Source organism: Astatotilapia calliptera, chromosome 19 (genome assembly GCF_964374335.1).
Source record: "Astatotilapia calliptera chromosome 19, fAstCal68.1, whole genome shotgun sequence".
Taxonomy (NCBI): domain Eukaryota; kingdom Metazoa; phylum Chordata; class Actinopteri; order Cichliformes; family Cichlidae; genus Astatotilapia; species Astatotilapia calliptera.
In genome coordinates this window covers 1,949,741-1,969,815 of record NC_137440.1, presented here as the reverse complement: position 1 = coordinate 1,969,815, position 20,075 = coordinate 1,949,741, and the positions used below count along the sequence as shown (strand labels likewise).

At 42.4% G+C, this 20,075-nt stretch overlaps 2 protein-coding genes across 4 annotated transcripts in view; one reads left to right on the top strand and one right to left on the bottom strand.

Moving 5' to 3' along the window:
- Positions 1-1,946: 1,946 nt before the first annotated feature.
- On the bottom strand, positions 1,947-10,854 carry jkamp (jnk1/mapk8 associated membrane protein). 3 transcript variants are annotated; one of them, XM_026151825.2, is made up of 7 exons: positions 10,714-10,854; positions 8,488-8,567; positions 7,265-7,419; positions 4,744-4,950; positions 3,682-3,863; positions 3,471-3,547; positions 1,947-2,973 (listed from the first exon to the last, which is right to left on the bottom strand). In XM_026151825.2, the coding sequence occupies exons 1-7, from the start codon at positions 10,715-10,717 to the stop codon at positions 2,755-2,757; spliced, it is 924 nt and encodes a 307-aa protein (XP_026007610.1). In that variant the 5' UTR covers positions 10,718-10,854; the 3' UTR covers positions 1,947-2,754. The 3 variants fall into 3 exon arrangements, with proteins under 3 accessions (XP_026007610.1, XP_080149600.1, XP_026007609.1); XM_080293474.1 differs by lacking the exon at positions 8,488-8,567 and having other exon boundaries at positions 10,714-10,848; XM_026151824.2 differs by lacking the exon at positions 10,714-10,854 and having other exon boundaries at positions 8,488-8,577.
- Positions 10,855-19,302: 8,448 nt separating this feature from the next.
- Positions 19,303-20,075, top strand: part of baz1a (bromodomain adjacent to zinc finger domain, 1A) — a 36,055-nt gene continuing 35,282 nt past the window's right edge. Inside the window, exon 1 of the mRNA XM_080293468.1 lies at positions 19,303-19,862. Coding sequence (XP_080149594.1) covers positions 19,750-19,862 — 113 coding nt within the window. The 5' untranslated portion in view covers positions 19,303-19,749. The remainder of the gene's footprint in view (positions 19,863-20,075) is intronic.

Here is a 20,075-nt window from a genome sequence, read left to right as displayed (position 1 = left end):
GCCAAGCTACATTTGTCCCTCCTTTAAGATGCTGCAATCAGCTATTATCAAAATAAAGTTTTTTCATATGGCAAACATGTCATCTAATGATATTCCAGTGTATTAATAAAATGTTTTTAAAAATATTCTCTGGTTGTACTGTGTTTAAAAAAAAAAAGTTATTCCCAGAAAGTAACAAATTACTCTTTACTTAAAAAAACACAAGTAATCACACCATGTAGAAAGTAATTTGTTACATTAGTTCCATCATATTTTTGTTACTTGGCAACTTAGTATGGAAAGTTGTCTGCCATTAAACAGCACAAGCTTACAGTAAGTCTGTAAGACTAGGAAGAGATCAAAGTGCCAGGACATTGTGAGACCACACACTTTGAGCATCGAGCTGCATCTGGTTTGGATGTCACGTCCGCATGTTGTCTTTGCAGGTGCTTGCAGAACTTCAGTGTCATGTTTTGCAACAGTAGGTGTTTCTGCACTGGCACAGTTTATACCTTATTATCACATTGTTTTTCATTTGTGTAATAACTGGCTGTAATACGTCTGCTCTCCTCCAAAGCGGTACATCATTGCCGCTTGAACGAGCTGAGCTCAGGCAGTTGTTGCAAACGTTTACCTTATAAGCCCCAACAGATCATTTCTATGCATCTGTCATTCAGATTATTAGTACAGCAATGTTTTATATATTTTAAATCTGTATGCAACAGTCTGTACTAGTCATCAGGGTAGACAGTCGGATCCATTCTACAAGTGAAACGTTGTTCTTCACTTTTCTGTGTGTGAGCCCACAACTACAGATTACATGTATTCACAGTGGATGGTAATCAGCTCGTGCTAAGCTGTCAGCGTGACATACAAATAAACTATAATATAAATCTCAAATATTTATACACTTATGGCAAATTGAAGTAAATGTAAATGTAGGTGGTATTTCTGTCAAATGTACTGCTTATTTTTCATAACTGCAACACTCTGAATACAGTGGTTCCCTCGCTAGGTTCACTTCTCGCGGCCTCGCTGTTTCGCAGATTTTTTGGGGGGAAATGTGAACACTGTGTCATTGGTTTGGCTGTCAAACATCTAATACACCATGGATCAGCCTTCGCCTAGTCTCCCTGATGTGCACTTCTTCTGTTGCAACACAGTATTTTATTCTCTTTTGTATAGTATGTTATTCTACTTTATCTTCTATTCTATTGTTCTTTTCTTAATTGTTGCTGCTTTTAACTTTAACTGTCCACTTCCTGCCATGACCAAACAAATTTCCCAGGTGTGGGACTAATAAAGGTTTATCTTATCCCATCACATCAGAGGAGTCACCCCGTGGTATTCTGAAGATAAGTAAAGACAATAGATATAAACACAGAAGCAGCACAGATTCCTTTTGGCACAACACCGGCTTTCACGTCCTCGGGGGACGTAGCCCTTGTACCTTTTTGACTTTGCTGTGTGGGTATGTGTGTCAGTGATTTGAGTGTAATATTCCCAAATTTGTGTGCATTTCATTTCCAATACCAGTTTTGCCTTTTTGATGATACGAAATGTTCTTTTTGTCTCAGCTTTTGTTGCTTTGCTGTAGTTTCTCTTCACACACATGCCCACAAAGTTATGGTTGATGTGATACGATTTACAGGAGCGTAAAATCTTCACGTATTAGTCAGATCTGTGGTTACTGTGGATGAATCCTTACTTGCATTAACTGTAAGATGAGAAAACATAAACGCACTCAGGTCTGCTGTAGCTGCATTCTTCTAAACAGTTGGTGTGGGTATGTGCAAAAGCTCAGTATACAAATGAAGAATCACAACAGGAAACAGTCTTTTTGAGGATTTTTCCACATTTCCAGATGCAGCAACCTTCCTGTTTGTCATCTGACAACCTGAGAGAAGAACAAGCTTCCCACCTGCACTGCCGGGTTACAGGACGTGTCAGTCAAAATGATACCAAAATCATTTTCTGACACCTTTATTCATTTACAAAGAAACAGCAACATATGTTGCAGCGTATACAGATGACTGTGAGCAAAATGAAAGTGCATCGTCACACAGATCGACCTGCAGTAACACAGGTGTACACTTTGATATCAGGTAAATGTTTGAGACCAATAAAAGTTGAATCTCATGGTAACAAAGATCAATAGTCAGAACACAAAGATAACATTCAAAGTTTTAGTTTTAAATTATGTATATGCAGATAAACATACTGAATACACTAACATTTACAAGCAATGTACAGTATATACAGTGCACTTTCACCTCCACAAACCTGTGAAGGCTGAAATATTCAACAGGAGTCAACATACAAACCTTTTCAAGTATATCTGTCGGAGCGATTTTCCTCTGGAGAAATTCACCACCAATCAAAATTTAAAATAAACATTAAAAGCAGCGACCTGTTAACGCTTTAGAAACAGCTGCTCAGCTCCAGTGGAACGATCACATCTTCTACCACACTTGACAAAGCAGTAGTGCATACACTTTACTGTACACGCCAGACTTCTGGGACCACATCATTGTCATGTCAGACCTGTAGACACTTCACATGAGAACTGAAGCTGAGCGTGAATGAATTACTGAGCTTATATTTCATGAGTTAAAGAAATTAACAAACTACGTTTGGCATTTTGAGTCCGACTCCTCACTGACTGAGATTTTGAACTAAAAATAAACAGACAATTTCAAGACATCACACTGGACAGGGGCAAGCTGCTGTGACTTTTTTTCAAGAGTTATTTATTGAACTCCTGATAAATCCAGCTCAGTGTCCATTGCCAGCCTCCAAGAGGATGCGGCTGGGCTCAGTGAATTTGGCTGTGACGATGTAAAACAGAGCGGGTCCTGGCACGAGGGCCAACAGCGGCAGGTCCTGTTCCAGCTTGTCCAGTCGGGAGATCGAGATGATGCCGTAAGCATGCAGCAGCCAGTGGCTGAACAGGACGATGAGACGCTTCTTCTTGGCAACCAGATTCTTAAAAGACTGTGTTCAAAGGAGATGGGTTATGGTAAGTGGACAGAGAAGAGAAATAACCCATACACATATGTCAGCTTCCAAACGCAAACAAACATGTGCAGTAATGACAGCAAACCAGACAGAGTCCTGAACATACATGCATACGTGTGTGTGTGTTCACAAGTTATCATGTTCGTGTGGGGTCTGTCTACACTGCCTGCCCGCTGAGGGGGCAACAATACCCCATCAGCCTTTTACAGGTAAGGGGTTTAAAAAAAACACAACAACAACAACAACAACCATCTACAGTCTAGAGTAGTTCCTAATTCCTAAATGGTTAGTGACCACACAATTAGTTTGGAGGAGTCATTTTGCTGTTGTAACTTTATACAAGTCGATGAATAAACACTGTAAAGAAGTATAATTAGTATCCAACCTCATATCAAATCGAAGAACTTCTTGATCACAATTGTAAAGTTAAACTGGGAAATAAGAAATGCCCACACCGCAGTGACTGTAGTTACCTGTATCTCAGAGGCAGACATGTAAACAGCCAACGTGACAAGAGACAGGACCAGGATGATGTAGGGGAATGCATAGTCTGAAACAATAACACAGTCGTCTTTACTCAGAGTTATTTAAACAAAAAGGGCATTAGTCATAGTCTTATGAAAGCTGTAAAACAAAAATGATACCACAGTGTGAACTAAGAAGCAGAGTCCCACAGGTACTCACAGAGCAGTCCTCCTCCTATAGCCTGCAGCACAGTGAGGATCGGGAAGAAGTACAGAGCAGCATAGATGCTCTTAAAACGGTCGGATTTGCCCAAACCACACGCCATCTTCTTCACCAACAGAGGACGCAGCATCATCATTAGTATCAAGCAAAATGCATAGTAGATCAGCACGATCGTGTAGCTGAGAAAAAGGACATTGAGGAGTTCGTGTTACGCTGATGCAACAGATACAGAATGAATGACAAGCCTGAGGTGACCTCCCACCAGCCTATGCACCAGTTCAGAAGGAAACTGCACAAGAGTTAAAAAAGAGAATAAAGAATCAGAAGCATGTTGATCGGTTTACTCATTCAGCAGGTGTCTGTTCAGCTTGTCTAATAAACAAAGTAGCCTCGATCATTCGTCAGTGTGAGGCTACTCTCCTGCTGCTTCATATCGAATGAACCTCCCAGTGTTTCTCCTGTCAGCACGCTGCTGCCAGCCTCCACCACCCAGCATCAATGTGTCCACCTGTCATGATCTGCAGTGTAACAGGAGGAAGAACTCATCTGACTGAAACACTAAGATCCAATAAGTAACCTCAATCTTTTGAATAAAGACTGGGTATGCTGGTCTCTCCTCAGCTTGCTGCCTGTACGTTGAGGTTTTTTCCCCAGTTGATAACAGGGTTTGTTCCCTGTGCCTCAGGGTCGGGGAACAGTTCCTGACGAGCGACAGTTCAGAGTACCCAGCCTTCTTAAAGTTGCTGGTGTTTGAGAGCGCTCCGTGTCTCTGCTGTCACTCATGTAGGCATCAACAGTGAGGCTGAAGGCACTGACTGGGAGGAACCACCTGCTTGACCTGAACCGTGTTCTGCTGTCCATAACTAAGCTTTTTCTTATTTAACGTATAATTGCATTTTCTTTTTTTAATTTTGCCCTAAGACACAGAGCTCAGTGTCCCACAGTATGGCCTTGATGCCCTGCTGCAAACACACCTTTGTCCTCTTCTGTGGAGTGCTGGGAATTATTGTTTTATGGTTAATTGTAGAATTTGGCAAAATGATTACTGGTAATACTCACAGTGGGTACACAGCTTCCTGAGTGCAGTGTAATGTGTTGACATAGTCTGGACTTGGGTTGTACAGCATCGTGTACCAGTCTGAAAGCATTTGCACTCGACAAGAACGGATAGTGAGCATTCCCACAGGCTCTGTGACCAGCAGAGTGACCACAGCTGACATACTGCACTCCAACATGGCGGTCACATGTTGGAGTAAAGCACTGGAACTACAAAGGAAGAGCATGAGATCAAATGACAGAAAGAAAACACACTGTCCTCACAGACAAGAGCACTAAAGGGATTCTGTGCTTGGAACAAATACTCCCTAAGTTAGACATGTTTCATATAGCACCCCAACCAATCACAGCAGATGGCCCCGCCCCTCCCTGAGCCTGGTTCTGCTGGAGTTTTTCCTTCCCACTGTCGCCAAACGACTTGCTCATAAGGGGTCATATGATTGTTGGGTTTTCTCTGTATGTATTATTGTAGGGTCGACCTTACAAGATAAAGTGCCTTGAGGCACTGAAATGAAGCCAAAAATTGTCACACTACAGGAAAACCTTAAAGACATAAAGCCCTGGGTAACTAGTTATTTTCTACTTCCAAATTCAGACAAATCAATGTTCTGAACAAGACCTTCAAAATTAGACATTTATGAGTGATGCTGAAAAATTAGTTCATACCGCAACTTAACAGCAGCACAATTTGAATTCCTTATTATTCAGCTATCAAACACTAATTAGACTCAAAATGCCACAGTGACTGAAACGGGGGGGGGGGGGGTTGCACACGTGTTGAAGAACAAAACAAATAGTAATATTAGACAAAAACAACCCAAGTAAGTACAAAATGTGCTGAGGGCAAAACCTTCTCCAAACCTACTGTATATGGTCTTATTTAAGAGTAATTGCCTCCTAAACCTACTAACTAGACCCTTAGAAGCAAGAACTGCAATCAAGCATTTACAATAACTGGCAATGAGTCTGTCACGTAACTAGAAGCTCATTTTTCTTTACAAAACTGTTTTAATTCAGCTACACTGCAGGGTTTTTCAGCGTGAATGACCTGTTTAAGGTCAAAGCTGTTTATTTTAAGCCCTGACACTGACTACACCAGTCCAAAACCTTCATTTTTTTATTTTTAAGCCATTAACAGGTGGACGTGGGGGTTTGTTACTGATCATTGTTCAAGTGTGTTTGAGCTTCTCCTCCATGATTTTCTGGTAGAGCGCAGAATTGACTCCATCAGTTACAGGAAGTCAACCAGGTCCTGAAGCAGCAAACAGCCCCAGAACAAACTGACACCACCATGTTTTACTGCTGCCATGTGTTGTTTTTATGAAATGCTATGTTAGTTTTACAACAGATGTAATGTGACTTCAGATCTCTTCTTGTCAGTGCACAGCATGCTTTTGCTTTGTCCAAAGTCTCTGGTGCAGGGGGCAATTACTTTTCCTACATAGTACCCTGAAAAATGCATTTTATATTTACTTGATTTATCTTTGTCTAATATTAAAGTTAGTCGTAGTTCCCTAGATATAGCCAAGCTATACCATTCAACATTATACTGTGACAGGAATAGAAAAAAGTGTAGTTCAACATGAAATCCTGAGAACTTGAATTTGTTTGAAAACATAATAGTAAGGTCTCCACTACTGAAGGCTTGTAGAAAGATAGGGGGCTGAAATTTAAGGGATGGCAATCAAGAACCTTGTAATTATCAGTCTGCTCGTCTGTGGATTCTGCTTGTCGTTTCCACTTACACTACAGTCAGCTGGAGGAGGGAAATAGTGGAACAGTCTGCAGCGTAGATGTGGACGTTATTTTTGTTGTTATTGCACAAAAGGACGACAGCATGTTAGTAAAGTTCAAACTGCATCCAGAACAGAAACAACTGCATTGTACTGCTAACAGAACATCACAGACAACGCTAAGCTAGCCAGAGCGATATTAAAGCTGAGTAAATGCTGACCGGGCGGGGGCGGGGTCACGTCAGCCCCGTGTTCATTTTTATTTGAAGTGTTTTCTATTTATTGTTTCATTATGACTTTCTTATAATGCTACAGTTATAAGACGGAGTGTTTTTGTCATAAGCCGTACTGCTGCCACAGATTAACCTTTCAGGTGCGTCTGGTATTAAACATAATCTAATGTTAGGCCTGTGTGCAGGCTTAAACTGCTTATTTGCCTTTTTTCAGTTACATGTTTTCATAGAAGCAAAGGTTAGAACAGCAGAAGTCTGAATGTTATAATTCAAATTTGGGACTATTTTATTTCACTTAATAGAAAAAGTACATTACTGCTACAGTTTACATATTCTTTACATTTGCTATTTTATATAGTAATATTTTATGTTTGGCCTTTAGAGATGTGTTTACAATATTAATTACACATTAGACCAGAAGTGCCACTGAGTGCTCATTATATAAACTCTTCATTAAGTTTGAAGTTATGCAATATGACTTATGGACATGATCACTTTGGTCACTTCACACAGAAGTAACTTCCTCTGTACAGCAGCAGCTTTGGAACTCAGTCTCACCTCTTCTTTCCAGAGTACCATTCAATAAAGAACCAGTGCAACACAAGAGGCAACATGGCCATAAACCCCAGATAGAGCCAGTCGTAGATCTCAGGAGACTCGATGCAGCGCTCACACACTTTCTGCATGTTGGCCCGCTCTCCTCGAGGACAAACCTGCCAAAACACATTATTGTGAGTACAATCTGAATCTCATCCAAATCCACTCTTAAAGCTGTCTTTCATTTAATTGCGCTGCTACATTCATTCAAATCCACCATTCAATGCTTTTTTAATACTTTGAATACAGAACACAACAACTGAACGTTACAACTTAACAATTACAGTTACTGCTTTGTGCTTACAACATATAAACGTAGTAAAATTAAAAACGTGATGACCTCAGATTACAGGAACAAAAGTCCAGACAGTGACTATAAAAACGACTGACCAGGAACAGTCGCAGGTGTCACAGCTGGTTTATTTAACGCTTTCTTTGGTGTGTGGGGAGACGTTGACATGCACTCTTCATTTTGCAGCGGATGACTTTCAGCTGGTGGAATAATTTCGTGGTACTGCTGCCTTTTGCTGCAATAGTTTTACAGCATGTTTTGCAAATTTCTGCATTTCGTTCTGCATCATCCTTGTGAAAACGAGTCAACAGCGAGTCTCGTTCACTCGCTCGTCTGTCACCATATTTTTCCCTAACTGGTAGAATATAAAGACGCATGCTCAGCACAGTGCGCCAGGTGGAAAATTTTCCAGTTGGGAGGGGGGATTAATGATGCATTTGCAGCGTGTGGGAGGAAAAAAATGATTCATTATCTATTTTACACACGGTTATTGTAACTGAAAATAAGAACACTGGTAGAGTAATGAGCATTTCTTAAGTGCTGGCTAGTTATGACCTTTCTAAGTGGAGACAGCATGTTCTCTCTGTGCCTGTGAGAGTTTGGCTTCTCCAGCTTCCTGCCACATGTCCATTCATGTCTCTGCACTGTTCCTACAATTAGTGATAGTCCAGGCTGTGATAGGCTCTACTGGCTCACAACTCGAACAAGCAGGACGAGCACTTCCGAATTTCCTCAGAACAGTCTGCTACACCACAATGACTGGATCTCAATATGGAAACCTGAATTATTATGAGCCGCGCTCTCTTTTATGATGCAAGGCGCAAAGTTAGACATACATCCACGTACTGTCTATCCAACAGCACATCAGCAACAACTAATGTTTAGTACTCACACCACATTCTCCCTCCACTGAGCCGTTGACCATCATCCTGCCACAGTACAGCCCTGGACATGTTGAACTCACGGCCACAGCTGCAAGCATACAAAACCATTGTGAAGTGTGCAAGCATCAATACTATAGTACAGTATTTTCAAACAATCAGGATGCTTGAAACTTAAAAATTGAGCTGTAAACTTTCTTTTAGCTTGGTGGTGGTATAAAGTTCATTTAAAACAGGCATGTCCAAAAAGTCTGGCCCGGGGACCAATCATGGCCCTTTCTGCCTACCTTAAAATGTATCATTTGTGGCCCACCGCCACAAACAGGACTAATAAAGTGTAATTTCTCTGTTCCTCATGTTGTCAGCAACATGAGATGTAACCAGTGAGTGTATACACCAACACAATACACACAATGGTAAGTCTCTTTAAAAATTAACCTGAGATTCAGCAGCTTTATCCCACACAGCCTGATCTTTGTGTTCATTTACTCTCCATATGCAAATGAAAAGTAGTTTTATTTTGTAATTATTATGATTTTTGAAAGAATAATGATTATATCTCAAAAACAAAAGATTGAGTAAGATTGTTGGTCCTGGGTGACAGACTGGATGATGATGGCAGTGCAGAAGATGACGGGCAGCTCCTGTGACAGGTCGAACTTCCTGAGTTGCCGCAGGAAGTTCAACCTGTTGGGCCTTCTTCCAGACACAGTGTATGTGAAGAATATTGTACTTCCCATGAAAAGATGGATCCTAGGAATCTAAGGCAATCCACAGTGGGTGCACAGTACTGTTGAAGATGGCGAGAGTAGAGGGGGGGTCTCTAAAGGTCCACTGTCATCTCCACAGTCTTGAGCAGGTTCAGATCCAAGTGGTTCTTACTGTGTTGTGTGTATGTGACTTCAGGTCATCATACAGCCCACTCCAAAGTCAAAGGTAAATCCCACAGAGCACCACTGCACCTCCAATCAGAATCATGGTTAGGTTGTCTGCGTCGATGAAAACCAGGGAAAATATACGTAGAGAGGACCGTTTAAGAGTTCCTCTCTGGTAAAATGATGGGAGGATAACAGCAAAAGACGGAGCAAAAAACACAGGAACATGCAAAGCATGAGAACACAAAGCGCTGAGGCTCCATCCTCAGCGACATCTCGGATCATCTACTGAGCAGATGCACCTGTGGTATCAATTTCAAAAATCCAAGATGCCGTCTTTCTTGAGTTATCATACTCACAAGATTTTTTAATAAAGTTTGACATCTGACCTTGAGATCACTAAGATTTCAACTCATGTGAGATTTTCAATGTTAGACCTATGGTATGAATTTGAACATTTCTTCAGTTATCACATCCGCAAACTTGGGTGTCGACCCTGGCCCAGCAGGGGGATAAAGATACCCCGTCAGCTTTTTACAGCTGAGGGGTAAAGAGTAGAGGGTTAAAAAAATAGCAGGCCTACACACAAAGTCTTTTTCTTAAGAAATGGAAAAAAAATTCTGCAGGACGCAGAACCTGAGAGAGCATCTGACCCTTCAATCGATCCCTCTCTCGTTTGCTGAAGCCGGATCAGAAATGGTCACAGCAGAGGGTTTGCTGTCATGAAGCAATGTTTAAGGAAAGGAAACAGGAAGAAAAGGTAGACCAAATTACACAAGAACTGAACTTTAAAAACAAGGAGCGACATGTCTATTGGAGTGATGACTCTAAAATCTTTGGTTCAAACTTGTACATAGAAAGCGTGTATAGAGCTTAATGACTGATTGTCTACTATAAAACACAACGGATGCGCTCTCCAGCCAGTGGTGTTGGAGAGGTTGTCAAAATGAATGTAATTATAAACACAGACATTACTGTCAGGCATCTCTCTCCTCTCGGTTTCAGTGGGATAACTGCGCGTCTTATTTCTGAGTTAAGCCTCCCATGCAACACAGCAGCAGAGACGGGACACAACAACAAGACCCCCCACTCACACGTACACGTTGCGTGAGCTTGAGATTAACACATATCCACTCCAGTTCTTAGGAAAACTGTACACACGCTACTGCAGTGTATGTAACCGGCATGCAATATTTCTGTCACTTAGATAAGCTTCAAAGGCCGGGCGGTTGTTAGCTAAACTTCCAAGCTCACAGCTAAGGCTAACTTCCACATTTTATAAAAATACATATTATGAGAAACGCCGCAAAGTCTCTCAACACCTTAGGTATCATGTGAGGGTAAAAGGCGACCTCAACTTACCCATTTTGAGAACGATATGACTTGTAAATCTGCCTTTTAAAACCACAGCTTAATCGTGTTTGTTTGGGACTGCTGTAACCGGAAGTGGACCAGAACACTTCTCTTGTTTAGCCGACTGGTCTCCGCGTAGTGCTGCCCTCTGCCGTCTGTCGCTTTTCACTCCTTCTTGACATCTGTGGGGTTTTGTGACATTTGTGTTATTGTCACCTTCTGAGCTGCACCGGAATACTCAAAAACATCTGTGCTTTTTCTGTTTCTTATTTTTTAAGTGGAGCAGGTGGAGGAGCCTCAATATTAATTGCCATGGTTAATTCAGTAAGATATAAGCAGATGTCTCATAAGCTAAGCTAACTGACTTCATTACTAAATATATTTGTTACTGCGTTTATGCACTTATCACTTGGATCTCATAACTCATCAAAACAGTTTGTACTTTTGTCAGTCAGAATTTTAGATCTCTTGCGTTCCTGAATACTGTCAATCATTTAATTCGTTTTTACTATCAAATGACTTCAATCTATGTATGAGGGAGCAACGCCAGTAACACATTGTCAAAGTAAATGGGGTCTTTTGCACAGGTCAGTTTGTGTTGTGAAAAAAGGCATAACTGTTTTGAGGACATTCATTACAGTGATAAGCATCACTTTTCTGTGAGAACTGTGCCATAGTGATTGAGAAAAACTGTAATCTACCAGAATTTTCCCACACAACCATCTTCAGGGTTTACAGACACTGGCTTAAAAAAGAGAGATGCAGAGACTGGCAGTTCTCTGAGTGAAAATACCTTGTTGATGTCCGAGGTCAGAGGCTGACAGGAAGGCAACACTAACTCAATCAACCACTAGTTACAAAAGAGAGAAGAACATCTATAAACGCACAACACATGGGCTACAACAGCAGAAGACCACAAGAGGTGTCACTCCTTTAGCCAGGTCCAGAAAACTGAGGCTACAGTTCACAATGACTCACTGAAACTGAACAAGAAAAGATGCTGTACTCCAGTGACCTCCACAGTCCAGTAGAGCACCATTGGGATGAGCAGACAACAAATCTGACAAACAGTGAATCAGAATCAGAAAGGGTTTTATTGCCAAATGTTGAGCAGGTTTACAACATTAGGAAATCGCTGCGGTGCTTCAGTGCAAACATACTGTCATAAATTACGCTTAAATAGACATGAAAATAAGAATGAGAATAAGAATTAAAAGTACTAAGTAGATAGATATATACATGATATATACATGAGTGCAGGTGGTGATCAGTGCCAAACATAGAATGATGCAGTGAACACAGCGTAGGGTCATGTGTTAGTGGAGGGAACAGTCATACGGTTATTGTTCATGTGTCCAACAGCAGAGGGGAAGAAACTGTTCTTATGGCGAGAGGTTCTGGTGCGAATGGACCGGAGCCTCCTGCCTGAGGGGAGCAGGTCAAACAGACTGTGTCCAGGGTGAGAAGGGTCAGCTGAGATCCGAGCTGCACGCCGCAGTGTCCTGGAGGTGTACAGGTCCTGCAGAGATGGGAGTCTGCAGCCAATCACCTTCTCAGCAGAGCGCACAACACGCTGCAGTCTCTGTTTGTCCCTGATAGTGGCTCCAGCGTACCACACGGTGATGGAGGAGGTGAGGATGGACTCGATGATTGCAGTGTAGAATTGCATCATCGTCCGTGTTGGCAGGTTGAATTTCTTCAGCTGCCTCAGGAAGTACATCCTCTGCTGGGCTTTCTTGATGACGGAGGTGATGGTGGGCTCCCACTTCAGGTCCTGGGTGATGGTGGTACCCAGGAAGCGGAATGAGTCCACAGAGGTGATGGGGGTGTCAGTCAGGATGATGGGGGGGAGTGGGGCTGTGTGCTTCCTGAAGTCCACAATAATCTCCACTGTCTTCTGGGCATTCAGCACCAGGTTGTTGTGGCTGCACCAGGACACCAGACGTTCAACCTCCCTCCTGTAGGCAGACTCGTCCCCGTCCGAGATGAGCCCAATAACGGTGGTGTCATCTGCAAACTTGATTAGCTTGACAGACTGGTGGGTGGAGGTGCAGCAGTTAGTATACAGGGAGAAGAGCAGAGGAGAAAGAACACAGCCCTGAGGGGGGCCGGTGCTGATGGTCCGGGAGTCCGAGACATTCTTTCCCAGCCTCACGTGCTGCTTCCTGTCCGTCAGGAAGTCAGTGATCCACCGGCAGATGGGATCAGGCACATTCATCTGGGAAAGCTTGCCTTGGAGATGGTCTGGAAGGATGGTGTTGAAGGCAGAGCTGAAGTCCACAAACAGGATCCTGGCGTAGGTTCCTGGGGAGTCCAGATGCTGCAGGATGAAGTGTAGGGCCATGTTGATGGCGTCGTCTACAGACCTGTTGGCTCTATATGCAAACTGCAGGGGGTCCAGGAGGGGGGCCGTGAGGGTCCTGAGATGGGAGAGAACTAGGCGCTCAAAAGACTTCATGACCACAGATGTCAGAGCCACGGGTCTGTAGTCATTTAGTCCAGTGATCCTAGGTTTCTTGGGGACAGGGATTATGGTAGAGGACTTGAAGCAGGCAGGCACATGACATGCCTGCAGTGAGGAGTTGAAAATGCCAGAAAACACTGGGGCCAGCTCGTTTGCACAGTGTCTGAGGGTGGCAGGAGACACGCCGTCTGGGCCGGGAGCTTTCCGAGCATTCAGACTCCTAAACTGCTTCCTCACATCTGCTTCATGAATATGAAGAGTTGTGGTGGGAGGAGGTGGTGTGAAATCCTCTTTTGTGTGGGGTGAGGAGGGGGGTGTTGCAGGTGAAGTGTTTGAAGGTGGTGATGGCTCTATGGAGGGGGGAGAGGTGGGGGAATTAGTGTCCAAAGTGCCTCTATTGTTGGGGCCGTTGGAGGTGTGAAGGCTGCCTGATGGCTCGTCAAAACGGCAGTAAAAGTCGTTAAGGGTGTTGGCTAAGAGCAAGTCATCAGTGGAGTGGGGGGTTTTAGGCTTGTAGTTGGTGATATTCCTAAAACCTTTCCACACAGAGGCCGAGTCATTCTCTGAGATCTGCTGCTGCATCTTCTCAGAGTGCTGATGTTTGGCAATGTCCACTTCTTTAGTGAACCTGTACTTGGCCTCTCTGTAGCAGTCCCTGTCTCCGCTTCTGAACGCCTTTCTCTTTTCCAGCCACAGCTTTTTGAGTTTAGGAGTAAACCAGGGTTTGTCATTGTTATAACTCACCCTGGTGCGTGATGGCACAATGCTGTCCTCACAGAAGTGGATACAGGAGGTGACAGTGTCCGTAAACTCGTCCAAGCTGTTAGAAGCAGCCTTCATTGTGTCCCAGTCTGTAGACTCCAAACACGTGCGAAGCTCCTCCACAGCCTCGTTGCTCCACAGTTTTTTAGTCCTCACGACAGGTTTGGAGAGCTTCAGCCTCTGTCTGTACGTGGGGATCAGGTGGATCATGACGTGGTCAGAAAGTCCGAGTGAAGCGCGCGGCACCGCGCGATAGGCCCCGCTGATCGTGCTGTAGCAGTGGTCTAATGGCCTCTCCTCTCCTGTGATGCTGTTGTGTTAATATGGAACAAAATCTCTAAGGAATGATTCCAGCAACAAGCTGAAATTCTGCAAAGACAAACTACAGCAGCTCTGAAGGCAAAATGCGGTGTAAGTGTACCTAATAAAGTGGTTGATGGATGCACACATTACTGCAGTGTATGCAACTGGCATACAGTATTACTCTCACTTAGTTAAGCTTCACTTATTATTGCTCTTTTGTACATATTTGAGTCTGAAGTAAAAGCTAATTCAGTGCTGGACAGTATTCAGGAAAGTGACAGATGAAATGTCATCAACAGAACCAAAGTTTCTTTAGCACTGAAGCACGTGTAGAAAAATTAGCTGTGTAAGAAAGGCTAGTGTTGTGGGGACATGTGTCACTGATCTGACAATTGCAGTAAGAGTAGAGCAGAATCCCCAAAAGTTGATTCTGTTCATCTGGACGTAGCGTTTTGAACAGATGAACACAATCAACTTTCGGGGATTTGCTTACATGGATGATTGAGCATGCATCAAGTAGAGCAGAATGACTTTTCTGATACGAGATTTGCACCCAAGATATAGAGAGAAACTGGTAATCTCAAAGTGAACCACCAACTTTCTGATTGGTAAACGACCCACTCTACCCCTTGTGCCAGCAGCCATACTAAACAGATTACGAATGCTGCGGAGAACAGAAAGGAGTCAGAGGGCACAGCAGCGGCAACAACACCTTGGCCTGATACATCCTAGATTCATGATATAAATTGGAGGTTTCATCAAATTCGATCCACACGGTGGAACCCACGATGTCGCTGCTCCTGTGGGGGAAGATGACGCAGCTACATAGAACAGGACAGCAGGTCAGAGTAACCTCCCACACCTCTACAATGGTGCTGGGAGGCTCTGGACAGCCCTGAAGCAAGTCTTCAGGTGTTGTAGCTCTCAGTTGAGTCCCTCACCCTCTCCCGCTTCTCGGTCGAGTTTCCTGGATCTGAAACTGGTGAGTAAGCACTGGTTTCCTGTACATCTCTCCACCCCTCTATATTCTTCCACTGGGTTTGTTGTTTGTAGACTAGCCTATACCTAAAGATACAGTGAAGATTAGACTATGAAATAAGACGTTAAGTTTTGTATTCAATTGAGTACACAGATAAACTATATGAAAACACCACTGTGTGTTGTAACCGAAACAGGAAGTGGTACTGCACCGCAGAGAGCCAACACCAGTTCCTCATCTCCAAAGCAACCTCCGTCTCACCTGGACTCCAGCCCTTTGGCCCCTCCTCCATCCGTGTCTGTGGGAGGTCCGATGACACCTCTGGATTTGATCATTCGTTTTTATTCATCTCTGGCTCTCTTTCACTGTATGTCTCTGTCCTGTCCACACACCCCAAACCAGTCGACGCAATGGCCTCCCCACCCAGAGCCTGGTTCTGCCAGAGGTTTCTTCCTGTTAAATGGGAGCTTTTTCTTCCCACTGTTTCCAAAACGCATCCTCATAGGTGGTCATATGATTGTTAAGGTTTTCTCTGTATTATTGTAGGGTCTTTACCTTACAATATAAAGCGCCTTGAGGTACAAATGGGATTTGAGTAGTACCCAGTAGTTCAACCTTTAGTTGAATTGTTAGTCTGCATGCATATCGATCCCTCTTGATCGACTGGTTCATTTGCACTTGTGCTACAATCAGTGGATTTCAGTTTGTGTGCCGGAGAAAGAAAAGATATGGATATTACTTGTATTTTATTTTTAAATGACGAAAGGTAAAATGAGGTAGGTAATTGCGAGACAGTGTGTTTCAGCTATTTTATCAAGTAATTTTAAGAAAAGTCTTCTGTGTAATATGTGTAATATATTACTTGTTTTGACTAACGACCCCAAGAGTGTTCACAACAAAGATGGGAAATACCTCGCACATGCACAAACATTTGACATGCATACAATTTATTTGCAGAATATAATGTCTTTGATATGTTGCTGCTTAGAGTGAAACCAATAAGAAACCAGTAAAACCAGCAGGTTTAGGAACAGCTTCTTCCCCACAGCTGTCACCGTACTGAACTCTGCTGAACCTTTCCATCCACACTCACTTAACCCTTCTACACTCCTCCTCCCCTCATCCCTCCCAGTGACCATGATCAGGACTGTCATTCATTCTCAACATTCACCATATGCTCACATTGGTTACTGCTATAGTTTAGGACACTGACATAACATAGTCTCTGTTATAGTGCTCACACTGTTCACTATTATAGTCTGTCAGAGCTCTGTGCTTCCACTGCTGTAGAGCTCTGAACAGCAATATAGAACATCTGTATGCTATAGAGATCATCTGTATATACATATACAACATTACATCTGTACATTTGTCTGCAGTTCATCTGTATATTTGGTCTCTACTTAACTTATCTGTATATAATCTGCTCCTATTGCATTTACTGCTTAGATGCAAACTGTATTTCTTACCCTGTATTGTTTTTGTGATTTGGCACTATATAAATAAAACAAAACTGATATGAATTCAAATAAACTAAATTTTGAATTGAATTAATTCATATATAGTGTAAAGGACCATGCACCCAGCGAGCAGAAAGGCCATGACACACACGCAAGAAAGTGAACAACACCAACAAAAACAGGGAAATGGGCAGCAGCAGCAGAAGCATTCAGGGAGATGAGTTTCAGGGTGCTGTCTCAGTGCAATTTCCAGCCTGAATCCTCCTGTGGTTCTTGTGCTGACAGAGTTAGAAGAGAGAAAAGACAGAAAGTGCTGCCCACACCTGTACAAGCTTGGTATAGGTAAGTGCATCAGGACGTGAGGCGTGGTTGATGATATTTGACAAGTGTCATCAGTTACTCTGAAACTGTGTAATCAATATATACTAATATTGTAATAGTATATTGTCAGATTAGTGTAGTACAGTTGTTTAAAACTGTAAGAGAAAACAGATGCTAGTAATCATCAGGACCACAAAAGCACTGTTAACAAAACTTCCTACATTTGCTCTTCTAATCTTTATTTATAGCTGCATGTCACAAAAATACAGTTTTCCCCCTGATTGTTGTGCAGTTATCATTTTTATCATACTAGGTCATACATACCAGTGTACAACAGATCAGACAGCTACATAATGTCTTACTTAGCTAGTATTTCGCTTGGTCAGCCCAGTAAAACTAAGTTTTGAAGCCCTTATTTCTGATTTAATATTGTTGGTATTCCTGGTTAATAATATGTTTCTAACCTGTCTTCTGTTTAAAACACTACTAATTTTCTGTGGATAATCCACTACTATGTTTTCATTCACAAATTCATATGATCTAAGTGTGCGGATAACGTACAGTGTCATTCTTCAAAAACATCTAACCTTTTACACGTGCATGTCTAACTTATGCGCCGATATGGGCGCGGCTAGCGCATTTTGCCGACTTCCGGGAACTAATGCGAGGAATTAACCATGATGACGCGAGCCTCCCTGTGTAGCTGCGGAAAGGGGGTGGGGGGGTTCATAAAGCCTGGTTGGTTGGCAGTTACAACATGGCAGGTCAGCGGACCAACAGCCTTTGAGGAAGACAGGAAAACCCTCCCACCAAGACTCTGGATGGTGCGTTTGGGTGAAGCAAAGCAATTCAGTAACAAAGTCTTTTAATGGTTTAGTAAGCGGTTTTCTCTTACTTGCTGTTGCATGTTCTGATCATGCTCTGGAGTTTAGTTTAGTTACAGTTTTTGTTTTTATGAGTATTTGCTTTATTGCTTTAATCATAGTTCATTGCTATAATTCTGAAGTAAATATTCTTGGTAGAATTTCAGCCGCTCAGCCGCACAGGCTGCCATTTTTATACGTTTACTATGTTTCTATGCACTGTGTTTATCTCCCAACACTTATGTTACTATGCAGCCACGGTGATTTATATACATCGAAAATATGGTGAGACACTGTCAAGGACATCTTAACAATGTGCTATTTTAAATTTATTTTCTTTTAACCCATTTTAAGTATGTTTTTCTTTGTTAAACTGTACATTTAATAAATGTAAAGGCTTGGATAAAAGTCATTTGTTTGAGAAAAAAACACATTTTGTGTCTGTGTCACTGGGTTCTTTGTAATTAATACTTTTCTATACAGCAAATAATAACAAATGAGAAAAACGTAGGTAAAAATAATAATAAGTTGTTGCCCCCTTTGAACCAGTAACAGCAATAGAATCAGTGGACCAAAAACTAGACAGACAGATACTTTATTGAGCCCACTGCTGTTACAGCAGCGTGATAAAGAGTAAAAATAGTAAAGTCTACAATGAACAACAAATAAATAACACAGTTAAAATAAAAGTGCCACATGCTCCTGGTAAGAACCTTATACGATGAGATTTATAGGAATGATAAAAAACAAAGAAATGTAAAAATGAAGTTAGTTAAAAGCAGTAAAAGTAAGACTAGCATTGTGTAAATGATGCAAAGTGCACTAAATTACATGTACACTATAAATCTAAGAAATACAGCTGCATGAAGGTATAGTACAAGAATACTTTTGGGATCATCTGAATGCATAGTTATTATACAGCTTTATAGAGATATTGAATTTACAGATTCAATATCTATCCAATATCCTCACTTATGTGGAGGCAGCGGAGAGTGAGCGGCGGGCAAGGCAGAGTCCGGAGAGCTTCCCTCAGTCTTTGGTGGTGCCTCTGCTCCACCTTGCTGCTTTGCACCAATGCTGCAGGCTGACAGAGCTCTGTGAGGACGTCTTATAAAGGTTCTTATAAAGAACCAAGCAGAATCAGTCTGGGGGAGAAGGAGCTCTGCTGAATCACAACTGTGGAGTAGAGACGGTGTGATGGGTCAGGGAGAGCGGTTTGGAACTATTTGGAAATAATTCATTCAGTGTCCATCATTTGTTCTTTCTTCTGATTTTCCTGATTTCATAATAACACTTACATGCTTACGTACTACTTTAATAACATTTCAGATGCAGTATTTATATTTGTAACAGACTAATTTTAAATGGTGGTGTTAGTACTTTTATTTTGGTGAAGAATGCAGATTAAGCGACACCGTAATATTTCCCAGCTCTTTGTGGGTCCGTGAAGTACACGAAAACTTGGTCAACAAGCCGCCAGTGAGCGGCTTTTCAGCCCGGACTTCTTCCTCAGATTGGACGGCGTATTATCGCTTCTTTGTTACACAACTCGGTAAAGACCACCAGAAGCGTGTTTTTAAGCTGTTCTCCACTAGGAGCGAGTGGATGTGGGCTTTGTGATTTTTATTTTACTCTCTAAGAGTTGAGTGTGTCGATTTACACGGTGAGGAGTACACTTCCATGTGGTCAGATTATCAGCGCGTCTAACAAAAGACCCGCTCACCTCCTCTTGTCTCCTACCACTCGGTTAATCCCCGCCGCGTTCACAGTCCGGGTTCCGGGTTTACTTTACTTTGAAGTGTTTGGTCAGAGTTTACGTCTGATCTTCGGATATTGATATATCCAGTTTCCTTCTTATTTTCTAAGTGCGGCCGGTGGAAGCGGAGCTGAAAGATGCCGCTTCTCCACAGAAAACCTTTCATCCGACAGAAACCCCCGGCGGACCTACGACCAGACGAGGAGGTGTTTCTCTGTAAAATCACGCACGAAATCTTCAGGACCTACGAGTAAGTACCTTACGGCCACTTGTCTCACCTGGAGGGTCCTTTAAAGAGTCACTTGAACTGAAGTTTGAACGATGTCTCATTGACAGTTGGTGCTTAGCAAACTTCCAAACAAGATGAACAAAAAACAACTTTTGTCCTGAAAAAACAAAACAAAAAACTTTTATGGGCTCGGGCGGGGGGATGCATGCCCCCCTTCTCCCGCGCCATTAAAAC